Source organism: Lutra lutra, chromosome 4 (genome assembly GCF_902655055.1).
Source record: "Lutra lutra chromosome 4, mLutLut1.2, whole genome shotgun sequence".
NCBI classification, from domain to species: domain Eukaryota; kingdom Metazoa; phylum Chordata; class Mammalia; order Carnivora; family Mustelidae; genus Lutra; species Lutra lutra.
In genome coordinates, this window is record NC_062281.1 from 88,896,680 (window position 1) to 88,912,931 (window position 16,252).

Genomic DNA, 16,252 nt, shown 5'->3' on the forward strand with positions numbered 1-16,252 from the left:
AGTGAGAGACGTTAGAAGCCATAGCTCTTGCCCTGATGCAGTCTCTGCAAGAGAAGAAATACTTGCTTTTCCAGAATGAACACATTCTAAGGCAAGCTGACATATTTCAGATTTATCAGAGCCAAATCATTCTGGTCTACTGCAGTGTTATTCACAGAAGAGGGGATGTTGTGCTTGCTCACTATGAATGCCACTTTTCCTGCTCAACCTGTTCCACCTGATCAAGATGAAACTGCTATCCCGGCAGATGGAATCTTACTATAACTGTTCAATCCCTTAAAGATACCAAGATGAATCATGCAATGGGACAGAAGTCCTGTGTGACTAACCTGGTTTATATGACATCCTTTAGCTTCTGCAACTCTGCCCTGTCTTGGTTCTCCTTCACCTGGATTACTAGAATTTGAGACCTTAAAATAGCATTATCAATTATCTAGTCCAAATTTTGGAGTAATTTTTCTGACTTTTCCCTTTTCACATGGAATTCAATCTCTTCTGAACTGCTCAATTTCCCCCTCCGCTCAACTCTTGACTTTCTGTATTGCCCATTCATTCACTGATTCATTCAACTCACTCACTTAACACATGTTCATTGAGTGTCTTCAATGTTCCAGTCCCTGTTCTTTACACTGAGTTTACTGCAATGAACATGACAGAACAGGTCTGTCCTCTCAATAATTTCCCTGCTTAGGTGGGACTACATCTGTTCCCAAGCATTTGACTCCTCTCTTTAACTTATTACTATGTGTTTATTTCAATTTTCAAGGATTCTATGCCTGGAGATCCAGGTTCATTTCCTTTCTCATGGTCATGTCTTGCCAGCACCTCAAACTCAACATGTCCTGGACTAAACTCATCCTCTTCCTCCACACTGCTCCTGTCTCCAGACTTTCTGTTTTGTTAATGGTATCATCCTTTCCTTGTCACCAGGCACAAAGCCTCAGGGACATTCTAATTATTTCCTCTTCTTGGTCCTAATACATCACCTGATTTTGTCTATTCTTCTTCCATCTGGACAGATGGATTTCACATCTGTTACTTCCTTTTCTTACCCACTGCCATGTATTGAATTTGGATCCTCATTTCAAGCCAAATCTATTACACCTTCACACAACGATGTGTTATATTCTATTTACTTCTTCCTCTAGAGCATGCTAGTCATGGTTGCCTAATTAATTTCAGGGCCATGTTAGAAAATATTATAGGTATAGACCATCTGCTATCTTTCAAAGTACTTCTTTTAAAACCATTTTCCTACCATCACACTCTACAAGTATACACAGTCTCAACTCCTTGGACACTCAAAACCATCCATGTTCTGACCTCATCACTCCCTCTCCAAGGATATGTCCTTATAATCTTTGTATATCACCACCTCTCCCTTGGATTTCCTTTCTCCTCCTTCTGCTCAATCTTGAAATTACTCCCCTCTTTCCCAGAAATTCATACCATAGCTCAGTGTTCAGAACATTGGTTTTAGAGTCAGACATCCCGTTCAAAACCCTGTTCTTCCAATTACAAGCTGTGCAACCTTAGAACCCTGTGTCTCAATTTTCCTATTAACAAAATGTAAGGAGAAACCTAGTTGTGGAAGAACTGTGAGGATTAAGTGGAATAATACGCAGCTCACAATATATAATCCATCTCACTACCAAATCTGTGTGCTCACCAGCTGGAATTCTGAGTGACTTCCTTAGTAGTGAAAGTCTCTAATGGGGCCAATGTAACTGAGCACCCCTTGAACACTGTAGCCTCAGCTGCCAAGAGGCAGGAAGCTCATAAGCATGTGCTTTCTTGATCTGTGAAATGGCTCCCACATTTTCGACCCAGAGAGTGTTTCCTCAGAGAGGCCTCCCCTGGTCTTATCTAAAATCCCCATGCACCTCCACTTAATGTCTATACCTCATCTTCTTTATTTTCACCACAGCACTTTTCACCATGTGAAATAATGTCTTTCTTGTTCTCTTTCTTATCTATCTTCACACTAGAAAGTGAAGTCCCCATGGCAGGTCTGCACAGGCAGGATCCACATGGACAATTCCACATCAGCAGGTTTACACAGGTGGATCTATGCAAATAGGGTCCCTATGGTAGGTCCACATAGGCAAGTGCACAGGGGTAGGTCCATATAGGTGGGCCAACATAGGCAGAGTCCACATATATATGAGGTCCCCGTGGCAGGTTCCTATAGTCAGGGTCCACACAGGCAGGATGCACAGAGGTAGAGTCCCTATCACAAGGTATTGTGAATAACCCAGTCCACAGTAATTTGTCCTCATTTGAAGTCCTGTAACAAATTCCTTCTATATTCGGTTGAATGGATGGCCATAGGGTTGGTCATTGTCTATGCCATATTCAGCTTGTGACATTTCTTTTGTTGTTAAGTATTACCAGTATTTGAATATAAAGTTATTTCTTATATGTGAAGTTATCACTCATACCTTGTGTGATTATTTATCATATTTCCCAAATCAGACTATAAACTACTGAGGCCAAGACATACTTTTGCATATCTCCTAGAATGATTCAGCACAGCACTCTCTGTGTGATACACTAACAAACATTCATTTATTTATTGACCTCTTAGAGGTACCTGCAACAGTTTTCAATGCCAAGCATGTACTGTCCATAAATAATTAATTGAGTGACATTATTCAGTTGTTCAGTGTGCAGATTCAGAAGATGTGGCTCTTGGCTCTTCTGGAAGTCATTAGAAGGCTGGTCCAACCAGAGACTGTCAACTTGTTAGCTGAGTAACCTCAGATGGGTCACAAATCCCCAGAGACTTTCCAGTCTGTTAAACAGAAATAATAACACTTTTGTTACAGAATCATGAAAGATATATTTAATAATACCTTATAAACTGCTAAGTTCCATATAAATATCAGTTGTTACATTACTGCTAGAATAACATAATGTAAGCTGAAACTTGAGCCATTGTGAATAAAATGTATTCAATAATACTGCTTATTATCCAAAGATCTTATTATCCAAAGATCTGATTCTGGCTGTTAACAGTGTTCTGAGTAACAACCTCCAGGTAGGACCTCACATTGCCAAATACCAGCATTTCCAGGGGGTACTGCTGCTACTTCAGAGGGAATGCCTGTACCAGCATCTTTAACTGCTGCTGGACATCAGAAAAAGCTAGGGGCCATGAACACAGAGCCCCAGCCCATCCAGAGCAGCTCCCCAAGTTTCGGTAATGAAACTATTCTTTGAATGCCCAAATCCCTGTCATCAAACCACCCCTGAGGTAGCCTGCCATCCACAGCCAGGCATTTGATACAAATATGCCTCACATACAAAGGTGTGTACTCCCATTAGGATTCACATGTCTCTCAATAAGTCACTGCCTTTCTTCCCCAAAACTCAGACATCAGTTTCCTGTGTGAGGGTCACCTCCTGCCTTCAGGCTAGCTTCACTCTGTCTATTCTGAGTCAAGCAGAACTCCCTTCCCACCTCACCCCTCCACTGGGGCCTAAGGCTTGTTGCTCCAACACACATCACTGTGTGGGAGGGGCAGGTCCTTGGGTGATATCATCTGTTTGTAAACAGATTCCACAAGTAACCTCCTACTAGGAATCACAGAATCTCAGAGATGGAAGTAGGGACCCCTCCCACGCAGAGCAGGGCTGCCCTTCAGAGGCTCCCCAATAGGGGTCATTTGGCCTCTGCTGGATGAATCAATGGACCATCTCCTACCTTGCCTCTGAGCAAATACTTTTGCAGGGTGGATGCCATGACAGAGCTTGCTAGTCATTGGGTTACTGATGGAACAGTACCAAGGAGCCAAGCTTCAATTTTCTATGAGCCTGGGTGTGTCCAGAGGCCCGAGTGTCCCTTCCCCTGAGTGGTGGGGATTTCTAAGGCAGTAGAATATGATGCCAATTCTGAAAACAAGGACTTTGGAATCACACAGATCCTGGTTCAAATCTTATCTCCCTCACTCACTATCCTTGGACATTCACTAGCTATATGACTTTAGGCAAATCAACTAAAACTCTCTGAACCTCAGTTTTCTCAGATTTAAAAAAAAATCTGAGTAAAGTCTAGATTTTGAGATTACGCTGGAGATCAGATGAGAGATGTATGTAAAGTGCCTAGCTCTGTGCCTGGAACAAAGGAAGTGCCCAATAAGTGGCAGCAATTGTTCCTATTATCACCACCAGTATTACCATCTCCTGCATTCTGAACCAGCCAAGACCACAGGGATGTTGTTCTCCCTGTTTCCTCTTTCCTCAAGTGAGTAGGTAAGATCTAGGCCCACAGCCTCAGGATGATCCTGCCACCACCATCATAGCCACCTCAAGAAAATGACATTGCCATGCTCTGAGCATGGACCATCTCACCCTACAGAGTCCCGGAAGTCCATGACTCCTGGTTGGGCCCCAGATGCGTGGATGAGGCCTAAAGAGGGAGCTTCCCAGGCTCCTGGCACGTTCCTCACCCAGCAAGCAAAGCAGTGGATTGATGATCCTCTGTGGCAAAAGAAAGTCTCAGACTGCCTGATTCCAAAGCCTTGGATCTTTGGATCCAAGAACTACAGATCCAAATATTTCCCACACAGCAGCTTGTGCAGGACCTGATGGCCAGAGGGTGAGCACATCAGCCAGAAGGCTCTGGAAAGTTTCAGGGAATACAGCAGAGCAGTTAGGAGTTTAAGCCTGGAGTAGGACACCCAGTCTTCTCCATCATCCACTGGCTGAGTGATTCTGAGCAAGTCACTTATCCTTGGTTTCTCTTCTGTTAAATGGGTTAAAAGCACATACCCCCACTGAGTCATTGCAAGAATGCTGTGAGGTGGTGCATGTCACATCAAGTCCTTAGAACACTGTCTGGCTCCATTTGTGATTCCTGCTATCATAATTAAGTACAGGAAGCCACTCTTGTTCAGACATGAATTTGATTTTTCTCCCTTTCAGGTATGCCAAGCCACAGCTAAGTGAGAGGTAGTGGACAGGGTAACAGAACACGATAATAAACACATGAATGGAAGAACAATCAGAAACAAAGAGTTCTTGAGAGGTAGAAGTTTCATTATGTCATGAACATTTATTAAGCACCAACTGTGTGCAAAGCCCTACCAACGGTAGGGTCCAATATTCCACACATGTTGCTCAGATTCCGGGGGAGAAAAATCACACGGGGGTCAAAGAGTTTGGTGGGCCTGAGAACAGGGTGGGTTTTGGAACATCCAGTGCAGGTAGGTTGGGAGGGGCGGGGAAAGGAGGCACACCCCAACCTAGACCCACGCGGGAGCACAGTGACATGCAGCAGGGACTTGGGTGGGGAAACAGGGCTCAGCAGCAGCCTAAAGCAGCTCACAGGGTGGCGGGGGCCTCAGCAGCCACCACAGCAGCCTTGGCTCTGGACGTTGCTGGAGCTCTGGCTGCCACCCCCGCAGCAGCTGCAGCACCCGCTTCGAGGATGTCGGCGGCGCCTCCTGGGGAAGCAGCCACAACCGCTGGAGCCACAGCAGCCTCCAGAGCCACAGCAGCCACCACCGCTGGAACCACAGCAGCCACAGCAGGAAGACGAGGCTGTGGGTGCAGGAGCGGGACACGGAGCAGGGCCCTGGGAAGACCCCTTGGAAAAGCCTTTGGCGGAAGCCGCGCTCTGCTGGGAGGACATGGTGGAGCTCAGCTCGTCACAATGAACCTGGAAGACAAGGAGCCTTTTACACGCCAGCAGGCCTTTCCACCCTAACAACTGAACTCAGGGCTTTAAAGATGTGGTTGGCTTTGTGAGCAAGCTAGCCTGGCCTGCTGCAGGGGAGAAAGGAGGGGAAGCAAAGAAACACACCCCATCCAGGTGCTTCCATTGAGTTAAAGAGGCATAAAGCAGGGAACAGTCTGGTAGAATCAATGGGTTTCCATTTTCTCTGAGGAAAATAAGGACCACCCAAGTTCTCCACTGTGGAAGCTAGAGAGGATATGATGGAAATTTATCTGCATGATCTAGTCCAAACTCTTCCTTTGGCTCTCTTCTCTTCTCCTATTTTCCTGTGGCCACAGACTTTCAAGTGCTGTTCACATAGGTATTAGCATTGTATAAACACTCCATCAATTAGAAAATACCCAAATCACACATAAGGACCAGTTACTTGGGTCTAAAGAACCCACAAATACAAGAATCATGTCCTGGTCGTCATTCCTGCCTATGGCCCATTCCCAAGTACAGGGAAAAGAGTGTAACAGTTACATAGTGGTGTAGAAGCTGGAAATACATCCTAGTCCAGGGAGCCAAAGACTAGGGTTCTAGCCACATTCTGCTAACCTTGCAGAAGTCACCGTCCCCAGTCGGGCCTCCATGTCCTCATTGGTACCATGAGAGGTTGGCTCACTTGAAGCCTAAGGCATAGCTCTGCCTCCTCCTACCCTCTGCCTTCAAATCTAGAACTACCCCCGAGGTCCTGCTTGGACACTTACCAGTCCCTGGCTCCACTGGAAGAATCAATTAGTTCTCCAACTGGAATGGGGCACCTGCTAGGCAGTGGACTGAGCAGTGTCCAGCCAGAGAACCTTTTATAAGATTGCAGGCAGGCACTGCCTCTTGGGAGGGACCCATTTCCCAATAGACATGGTCAGCTGATGCTCACATCCCAGAGACATTCATCACTCAGGTAGCACTGTAGGTGGTGCACGTGGGTATTCAAGTCACTTCACAGAGGTGCCAGGATTGCTGTGGCATGTTTACTTTCCAAATAAGTCACTGTCCATAGCTGGGAGGGCTGTGTGTGTGCTAGGAGAAGTTATGGGGGCTCAAGTGGGATCTGGGACCTCTCTTTAGGATCTGTTCTCTTTGGCTTTTTCTACAATACACACACACACACACACACGCACACACAGAGTTCTCCCATTCTCACATCCATCCCTGTGTAGTCATTTACTTGGTGGTGGTAGTTTACCTAATTTATTATCTTGCTTTGCATCTCTCTGACCCTTGGTCCTTGGCTTTTTAATTCAGGCCACAGGTTATATGAAAAGCCTGCTGGGCTTCATCTAGAAGCTTCCAGATAACACTGAGTTAAGATGATGGTGGGGATATGCCTCTGGGAATCCCAGTGGTGATTTCTCTCTGTCACTGGAAACAGGAAGAAAAACCCAGACAAAGTTATGGAAACTTTAAGACCAGAGAGGCTGTGAATGTAGTCAGGTTGCCATATCCCCATACAACCCTGGAGGCCTAAGAGAAAAATGTGCACAGGATTCCTGGCCCAATTGCAAAATGCTAAGCCAGCTTGTGGGACTCTTTGCTCCTTACTCCCCGCCCCCACCAAAATCCTTTTGAAGATAGGTTCTCCTCGGAACCACTGTCCAGAGGAAAGAGGAAGGAAGGAAGGAAGGAAGGAAGGAAGGAAGGAAGGAAGGAAGGAAAAGAAAAAGAAAGGAAGAAGAAGGGAGAGAAGGATGTCAAGCCAGGCCTTTCCTAAGGTCCAAAATGTCCATGAGAAATGGTGCTTTTAGAAACTGAGTTTTAAGAACTGGGGCAGTTTGGACGTCAACTGGCTTCAGAACTTCTTACTGAATGCAAGCACCCACAACCATAAGATAGAAGAGAAACGCAAGACTAAGAATTCAAGAGTTGATGGTTAAGCGACAGGTTGGATGTAAGTGGGCTGGGCATGGAATGGTGGAACAAAGAATGGTCAATCATGAAAGATACCAGTTTCATCTAACATACTTTAAAAGCCTGATTAACAGGTTGTTTATACCTGGGGGCACCTGTTGGTGAGTACAGGTGAGACATTCTAAGAGGTAAGGTCTTATTAGAATAGAGAAGGAAGTGATGAAGTAACAAAGCCTCTGGGAGAAGGGCTCTCTACTGGGAGATGACATGGGCAAGTGCAGGAATGGTCTATGAACTTGCTACAGTCTCATATACTAACTTACTTCACCTAGCACTGTTACCTCATATCAAAGGAAAAGCTAATTGTTCTTCTGGTCTACAAAAGGCTGATTTGGAATTATCATTCCTACATAAACTTCCTGAGTATCTCCTGAAGAAATCAGCATATTCCTAAAGAAAATGGAAAACTCACCACTGTGACTAAAGCCCTCCTGTTTCCCTTAACACACATGCACATACACACACACACACACACACACACACACACACACACACACACTAACCACACGGAGACAGTATTTGGCAGAGGAGGATGCCCTTTTGGTTCTGTACAGAACCCATACTTAGCCTTTCAGGATCCAGGGAAAATGGACTCAGACATTTCATACCTGCCTCCTAAACTCACTCCCCCAAATCCAACCCTCTACTCTCTAGTAACTGATGGAAGCACCTGGGATTATAACCATCAGAAAAGTAAAGTGTGTTTATTTATTGGAGCCCATAATGAGCACTTGAGGAGACCTTATCCCCATAACTAGGAGATCAAGTCTTCTTTAAACTATCACCCATGCTTGAAGGAAACCCCCTTTTCAGAGAATCTCACATCACTGTGACCTTTCTGGGTATCACCATCCTCCCCTCTGAAAACCCATTCCTAACTCCACTCATGCAAAGCTTGTGTCAGGGCAATAGTCTCAGACATGACTCTTTCCTTCGAGGCTAAAGTTTCCAAAATCAGAGCATAAAAGTGAATATTGTTTCCCAGAAGTCTAAGAAGCTTCAGTGCCAAAATCTTCTTCTCAAACTGAATTGTAAAGTAATTACTTGCACTTAAGAAAATGGAAGGGCAGAGGGCTTGATGGAGGGGTGTGAATGGGAGAGGTGAACAGACATAATCAGGAGACTGTGACATCATGAATAAGAAGCTTTATTGTTACAGAGAAAGCAGCTTCATAACTGAACTCCAACAACAAGTCCTCCAAAGATCTATGTCTGAGAGGGAATCAGGCTAGTGACTGTCACAGGTTAAACCTCTAGACCTCACAATGGAATGGACATGGATGGGAGGAAGAGGGAAACTCAAAGCATTTCAGAGGCTCTTCCTTTCTCTTCTGTTCTTCCAAATGGGGAAAAGAGAATTCTCGGGCTGGGCGGGTCTTTGGCACATTGGCTCCTCTAGTGCTGCTCGTCATGGCCCAGATCAGCAGCAGCCCCCAGAGCAGCAGCCAGAGCCCCCAGAGCTGCTGCAGCAGCCAGAGGCCCCAGAAGAGCAGCCAGAGCTCCCAGAGCTACTGCAGCAGCTGGAGCCTCCGGAATGGCCACCACCACTGCCACAGCAGCCAGAGCTCTGGTGTCGGCGTCGAAGAGATCGGCGGGGCCTGTGGTGGCTCAAGCAGCAGCCGCCACCCCCAGAGCTGCAGCAGTTCCCTCCCCCACAGCTGGAGCCACAGCAGGAAACTGGAGGTGGGCAGGGGACTGGGCACTTAGGGGGGCATTTTGGGGGACACTTGGGAGGACACTTAGGAGTACACTTGGAGGGGCACTTGGGAGGAGGCTGGCACTGTTGCTGGCTTTGCTGGCAGGACATCTCAGCAGAAACTGAATGAAGCTGAAAAATGAAACAGCATTTAAGTTCAGCCAGCCCAAGTTAACTTCTCTACATTTAAAATTGATCTATGAATTCATGAGATTCCATATTTATGATGATCAGATTTTTAAACCCAATCTCCCAAAATCAGTTGCAAGAAATATACAAAATGTTTCAACCGAGGAACTCCATAATTTCAAATGAATTCCTTTTGGTTTTAAAAAGACACCCACCCTTCTTTCCCTTCTCCTACCTCACAGACTCACCCTCCAGCAGAACTCTCCCATTCAAATCTTTTTTTTTTTTTTTTTGCTGTCTCTTTCTTAGGATTTCCCTCAGCCTGGGGTGTCTCACTGGTTAAGTGTCCAAATATCTGACTCTTGATTTCAGCTCAGGTTGATTTCAGGTCAGGTCATGATCTCAGGGTTGTGAGATCGAGTCGCCTGTCAGACTCTGCACTGGGTGTGGAGCCTGCTTAAGATTCTTTCTCTCCCAGAGCACCCAGGTGGCTCAGTCAGTTAAGTGTCTGCCTTCAGCTCAGGTCATGATCCCAGGGTTCTGAGATGGAGTCCCATGTCCAGCTCCCTGTTCAGTGGGGAGCTTGCCCTTCCCCCCCACTTCCTCTCTCTCTCTCTTTCATAAATAAAATGTTTAAAAAAAGATTCCCTCTTCTTAAGATTCTCCCTCTGCCCCTCCCTACCTCTGTCTCTTAAAAAAAAAAAAATTCTTCTCAACCCCTGTAGGGTTAATCTCTGCTTGAAACACCAACATCAAGAGTCCCTCCTGGTCCTCAAGATGCACTTTACCTGGTTCAGGCACCAGAGCAGATCACCCAGGATGTAGGTGGACTGAGGTGCTCCTAGAAGCTTCCGACTTTTATACAGGTTCAGCTCTGACCTGGTATCAGGAGGTGTGGGCCATGTGTGGAATACAAACAGCATCTTTCACAAGGGACACCTGTGACTACCCTTTCCTCACATCCTAGGGACCGAAGCCCTCCCTCCATAAGCATGACAAGTATTAGCCTGTCAGGAAGGTCCCCAGAGAATTTCAGGCCACCAGGATAGTGATGGTGCTTTGTGGATTGCACACATTGCCTGTTAGCACCACAGACAGCTTTGCCATGCTTCCTGTTTCCTCAGCCGGGTGAGTGGTGTTCTAGACCTCAGGGATGAAGAGAAGATCTCTCCTCTTTTTGGTTTGGAAATCCAAAGAAAAATACCCAAGATGGAAATCAAATGGCTCCTTTTAGAATGAGATTAGAGATCCAAAATAAAATTCCAGGCCCAAGCCAATGAGCTAATGTGACTTTTTCATTCTTAGATGATGCCATAACCCAGACTAAGAATGCTTGATATCTCAATGATGTTATTTTAGTAGATCTAATACAGACAGTGTGGGTGGTTTGGCTTTTCTCCTTGCCTGAACTTGACATACCAAGAGAACTCACAAATAACACTGATTCAGCACTAATGATCCCCTTGAAAGGACAGAGGAATTCTAGCAATGTCTTTTATTTACACATATGGTTCTAAAGAAGGCATTCTTGGTCAGTCCAAGGTGAGGTAGAAAGGACCAGGCATATGCTGAGGGTGGAGCAGAGGAACTAGAATCAAGGAAGTTGCCAAAAGCAAGGCATCAGTTCTGGTCATCCCTTAGAAAATATTAGAGAGTTAAGCCCTAATGTTTTCTTTAAAAAAAAAAAAGTTTATGGCACTTATTTGCCACTGTGGGATGAGATTTTAAGAAAGCCTGATCATTATGAAAAAATATAGATAGGAAAAATTTAAAATGCATTTATAATAGCACCTTCTGAGCATTCTTAATATTTTGTTGTTTTCCTTACAGCCTCCATTTTATTTTTTTCTAGTCTTTTTTTTTTCTTTACTGCATATAGCTTTTTAGTGATTTGTGTATTGTTTTGACTTTACACAATCTTTATCATAGTATTGTCTGTAAGAGTTTACCTCACTAACTTTGCACTTAAGATTTAAACAAAAACATTTCCCCTGTTGCTATTCATTCTTTGTAAGCATTATTTTTAGTAGCTATAGAACACTTTCTGGAAGGCACTGAACTCATTTGTAAGTGATTAAGAACATGAGAACCAGTCTGTGGTTTGAATCTCATCTCCCCACTTACAAACTGTATTATGTTTGACAAGTAACATTAGTTCTTTCATTGTTTTCATCTGTGATATGGGAAAAGCAATAGTGTATATCTCATAGAATCTTTTGCAGATTAAATGAGTTAACATCCATGAAACTCTTGGAATAGTGTCTAGTACATAGTAATCACTCAGTGAATATTAAAAGTGAAATGTGATGCTGTCTGACTTCCAAATGGCAGCAAAAAGTGGGCAGGTGGGTTTAGATAAAGCCTACCAAGTGGGGAGCCAGGAAGCTTGCTTTGGCTGCTAGAACTCTGTGCATCAGAGGATCCAAATCTTGCCCTCTCACTGAGAAATACAGGAAAGGATGCATAACACAGGCTCTGAATTTCTGGAAAAAGAAGCCCAATAAAAGTTAAAGAAATTATCCATTTAATACATGGGTACAATAAAATTTGAAGGGAACAATGTACATACCTTCTTACTTATAAGTAAGTAAGGCACACAGTAAGGTCTTTGATTGCAGAAACCCCTAAGGGATCTAGGTTAATGCTCAATTTTCAATTTCTATTTCCTTGTTCAGTTGAATTCAGTTCAGTTCATTCCAGTGAACACTCAATTTTCTTTCCTTTTTTTTTTTTTTGAACACTCAATTTTCATTTCCTTGTTCAGTTGAATTTGCTATTCAATGAGAAGGATGGGTGTCTTCAACAAATTCAAATCCAGATATTCATTGACAAATCCCAGAAACTTCATGGAATGATAGAACAGATGTGTAAAGGACCTTGGCCATCATTCAGACACAATGGTTCTCAATTCCAGTGAGGGATGGGCATTGACAGTCTCCAAAATTTCACTGGGTGGTTCTAATATGCAATAAGATGAGAATCATTGATTTTGACCACGCTCCTTATTTTACAAATAAGGAAACTGAGGCTCAGAGATGAGAAGAATCTTGTCCCAGATCACACAAAGACTTAGAGGCAGAGGAATTCAGATCCTGTTCTCAGCCCTCTATCACAGCACCCTGTCTCTTATATATCTCTTCTTGTGATTTTTTTTCTAGCAAGCTTTATTTTACATAATATCCTTGTTAAACATGGTTATTGAATTTGTGGTAAAAATCAGAATAAACATGGTGAATCTTTGTCTGAATCTCATGTTTAGTAAAGTTGGAAGTAATTTTTACTGCTACTGCCCTCAGTAACCAGGAATTGAGTACCTACATCCAAAAGGCAGTGTACAGCATTATGAGGGCTCAACCTGTTATGGGGACTCAAGAGCCCTCCCTAGGGCAGTACTAACTTGATGGCCTTTCCTTGGGCCAGAAATCCAACTTTGTTCATTCCTCTGAGTTTACCAATCCTGGCGATGCTGAGTCATTGCAACTAACTCCCAAAAGACTGATGACATCAATTTACTAAAAAAATTTTGAGTGTTAAATATTGGCTTGATGGGTATATTCTCTTCCTGTAGGCAAACTCCTCAGAGAAATTGAGTCATAATCTGGAGGTGCCTGGTGAGATAGGATTGCATAATGCTCTCAGGTTTTGATGGTGAACAAAACTAGATGTGCCCATGGGGTCATCTGAATATCTCCAGCCTAGACAGATCTGAATGGCCCTAAAAATATCTGCTGTCTGCCTTTCTCTGTGGTTGTTTGTAGATCAACCCTTTCACTGCCAGACCCTGGCCTTGGAACCACCTCTGTAGAGAGCTTCTACTGAGTAGTGCTCCCATTCATTCCATGCTGATTTTGGAATATTTGATTGGGACAGTAATTTCATTATTTGTCTTCTTTTCATTACTCACTATTACCCAGATGCACACTTTATTTTTTTTTAAAGATTTTGTTTATTCATTTTACAGACAGAGATCACAAGTAGGCAGAGAGGCAGGCAGAGAGAGAGAGGGAAGCAGGCTCCCTGGTGAGCAGAGAGCCCGACATGGGGCTCGATCCCAGGACCCTGGGAACATGACCCGAGCCGAAGGCAGCGGCTTTAACCCACTGAGCCACCCAGGCGCCCCCAGATGCACACTTTAATAAACAGAATAATGCCTCTCCCCTCAAAGGTGGCCATGTCCAAATCACCAGAGCCCATGAATAGGTTACTTCACACAGCAAAAAAGACTACAGATGTGATTAGGTTAATGATATTGAGACAGGGACATTATCTTAGATTATCCAGGTGGGCCCAGTGATATCCTAGGGTACTTTTAAGAGGGAGGCAAGAGGCTTTTTCGCAACGGGTTTGCCGCCAGAACACAGGTGTCGTGAAAACCACTGCTCAACCTAAGCCAGAATGGGGAAGGAAAAGACTCATATCAACATTGTTGTCATCGGACACGTAGATTCAGGCAAGTCTACCACTACTGGTCATCTGATCTACAAATGTGGTGGGATCGACAAAAGAACTATCGAAAAATTCGAGAAGGAGGCTGCTGAGATGGGAAAAGGCTCCTTCAAGTATGCCTGGGTCTTGGATAAACTGAAAGCTGAACGTGAACGTGGTATCACCATTGATATCTCCCTGTGGAAATTCGAGACCAGCAAGTATTACGTGACCATCATCGATGCTCCAGGACACAGAGACTTTATCAAAAACATGATTACAGGCACATCTCAGGCTGATTGTGCTGTCCTGATTGTTGCTGCTCGTGTTGGTGAATTTGAAGCCGGTATCTCCAAGAACGGGCAGACCCGTGAGCATGCCCTTCTGGCTTACACACTGGGTGTAAAACAACTAATTGTTGGTGTTAACAAAATGGATTCCACTGAGCCACCCTACAGCCAGAAGAGATACGAGGAAATCGTTAAGGAAGTCAGCACCTACATTAAGAAAATTGGCTACAACCCCGACACAGTAGCATTTGTGCCAATTTCTGGTTGGAATGGTGACAACATGCTGGAGCCAAGTGCTAACATGCCTTGGTTCAAGGGATGTAAAGTCACCCGTAAAGATGGGAATGCCAGTGGAACCACACTGCTTGAAGCTCTGGATTGCATTCTGCCACCAACTCGTCCAACTGACAAGCCCTTGCGTCTGCCTCTCCAGGACGTCTACAAAATTGGTGGTATTGGCACTGTCCCTGTGGGCCGAGTGGAGACTGGTGTTCTTAAACCTGGCATGGTGGTCACCTTTGCTCCAGTCAATGTTACAACTGAAGTCAAGTCTGTTGAAATGCACCATGAAGCTTTGAGTGAGGCTCTTCCTGGGGACAATGTGGGCTTCAATGTCAAGAACGTATCTGTCAAAGATGTTCGTCGTGGCAATGTGGCTGGTGACAGCAAAAATGACCCACCAATGGAAGCAGCTGGCTTCACAGCTCAGGTGATTATCCTGAACCATCCAGGCCAAATTAGTGCTGGATATGCACCTGTGCTAGATTGTCACACAGCTCACATTGCTTGCAAGTTTGCTGAGCTGAAGGAGAAGATAGATCGTCGTTCTGGAAAAAAGCTGGAAGATGGTCCCAAGTTCTTGAAATCTGCTGACGCTGCCATTGTTGATATGGTTCCTGGCAAGCCTATGTGTGTTGAGAGCTTCTCTGACTATCCTCCTCTGGGCCGTTTTGCTGTTCGTGACATGAGACAGACGGTTGCTGTGGGTGTCATCAAAGCAGTAGACAAGAAGGCAGCTGGAGCTGGCAAGGTCACCAAGTCTGCCCAGAAAGCTCAGAAGGCTAAATGAATATTATCCCCAATACCTGCCACCCCAGTCTTAATCAGTGGTGGAAGAACGGTCTCAGAACTGTTTGTGTCAATTGGCCATTTAAGTTTAATAGTAAAAGACTGGTTAATGATAACAATGCATCATAAAACCTTCAGAAGGAAAGGAGAATGTTTTGTGGACCATTTGTTTTTTTGTGTGTGTGTGGCAGTTTTAAGTTATTAGTTTTTAAAATCAGTACTTTTTAATGGAAACAACTTGACCAAAAATCTGTCACAGAATTTTGAGACCCATTAAAACAAAAGTTTAATGAGAAATCTGTGTCTTCTTTTGGTCAACACTGTAACCTTGTACTATCAAGTAAAAGGAAGGGTAAGTTGCATAGATCCTGTTTTCTAATGTTAAAATATGCCGAAACTGAAATTTTGGGTAACATTTTTTTTTCCTGGGTGTAATCTTGGGAGTTTTCACTTTGTCTGAGGACAGGAAATGGTTAAGTACATAGTAAAAAGCTATGGGAAAAAGGTCGTTTAGTGCAACACAACTTACATAAGCAAAAGAGTGACCACAAGACAGTCTGTACTATAAGCAGGTTAGATTCTGTAATACCAAAGTTAATATGTTGCCTATAAAACTTTATTACTAGGGAGTAAACTTGATACATTGTCACATTTTAATTTCCCACTTACTGGAATGCTTAATGTTCCATTTATAAATATTGTAAAGTAGTTTACCTAAAACAGGCATTCGGTGACATTCTTAATGGTAGAGTTAATTTTTCTCTAGATTTTAAAAGAAAGTCTAGAAGTTTTCTAGTCACATAACTAGATATTGCCTTAAAATAGGAATTTTCATCTTTAAAAAGCAAGTTTGGGGTGAAGAGGGAACTGGAGATTAAATTAAGCCCAGTTTGAAGAGGTGTGATGGTCAGATACTCAAATTTGGACTGGAGTGTAGGGTAAGCTTTGTTTTTAATTTGAAGTTATTTTGGAGGTTTTTCCAAGTGTCCTTCCAAAAACGGAATATTGAAT

At 43.9% G+C, this 16,252-nt stretch overlaps 3 protein-coding genes across 3 annotated transcripts; 1 reads left to right on the top strand and 2 right to left on the bottom strand.

Annotated features, from left to right (window-relative positions):
- Positions 1-5,019: 5,019 nt before the first annotated feature.
- On the bottom strand, positions 5,020-6,505 carry CRCT1 (cysteine rich C-terminal 1). Its single transcript, XM_047727003.1, has 2 exons — positions 6,433-6,505; positions 5,020-5,662 (listed from the first exon to the last, which is right to left on the bottom strand). The coding sequence occupies exon 2, from the start codon at positions 5,633-5,635 to the stop codon at positions 5,345-5,347; it is 291 nt and encodes a 96-aa protein (XP_047582959.1). The 5' UTR covers positions 5,636-5,662; positions 6,433-6,505; the 3' UTR covers positions 5,020-5,344.
- Positions 6,506-8,763: 2,258 nt separating this feature from the next.
- Positions 8,764-10,381, bottom strand: LOC125097317 (late cornified envelope protein 5A-like). Its single transcript, XM_047724894.1, has 2 exons — positions 10,247-10,381; positions 8,764-9,461 (listed from the first exon to the last, which is right to left on the bottom strand). Exons 1-2 carry the CDS (start codon positions 10,379-10,381, stop codon positions 9,054-9,056), a joined length of 543 nt encoding a protein of 180 aa, XP_047580850.1. The 3' UTR covers positions 8,764-9,053.
- Positions 10,382-13,791: 3,410 nt separating this feature from the next.
- On the top strand, positions 13,792-15,597 carry LOC125098306 (elongation factor 1-alpha 1-like). The gene has a single exon (XM_047727002.1). The coding sequence runs from the start codon at positions 13,854-13,856 to the stop codon at positions 15,240-15,242; it is 1,389 nt and encodes a 462-aa protein (XP_047582958.1). The 5' UTR covers positions 13,792-13,853; the 3' UTR covers positions 15,243-15,597.
- The last annotated feature ends 655 nt before the right edge of the window (positions 15,598-16,252 follow it).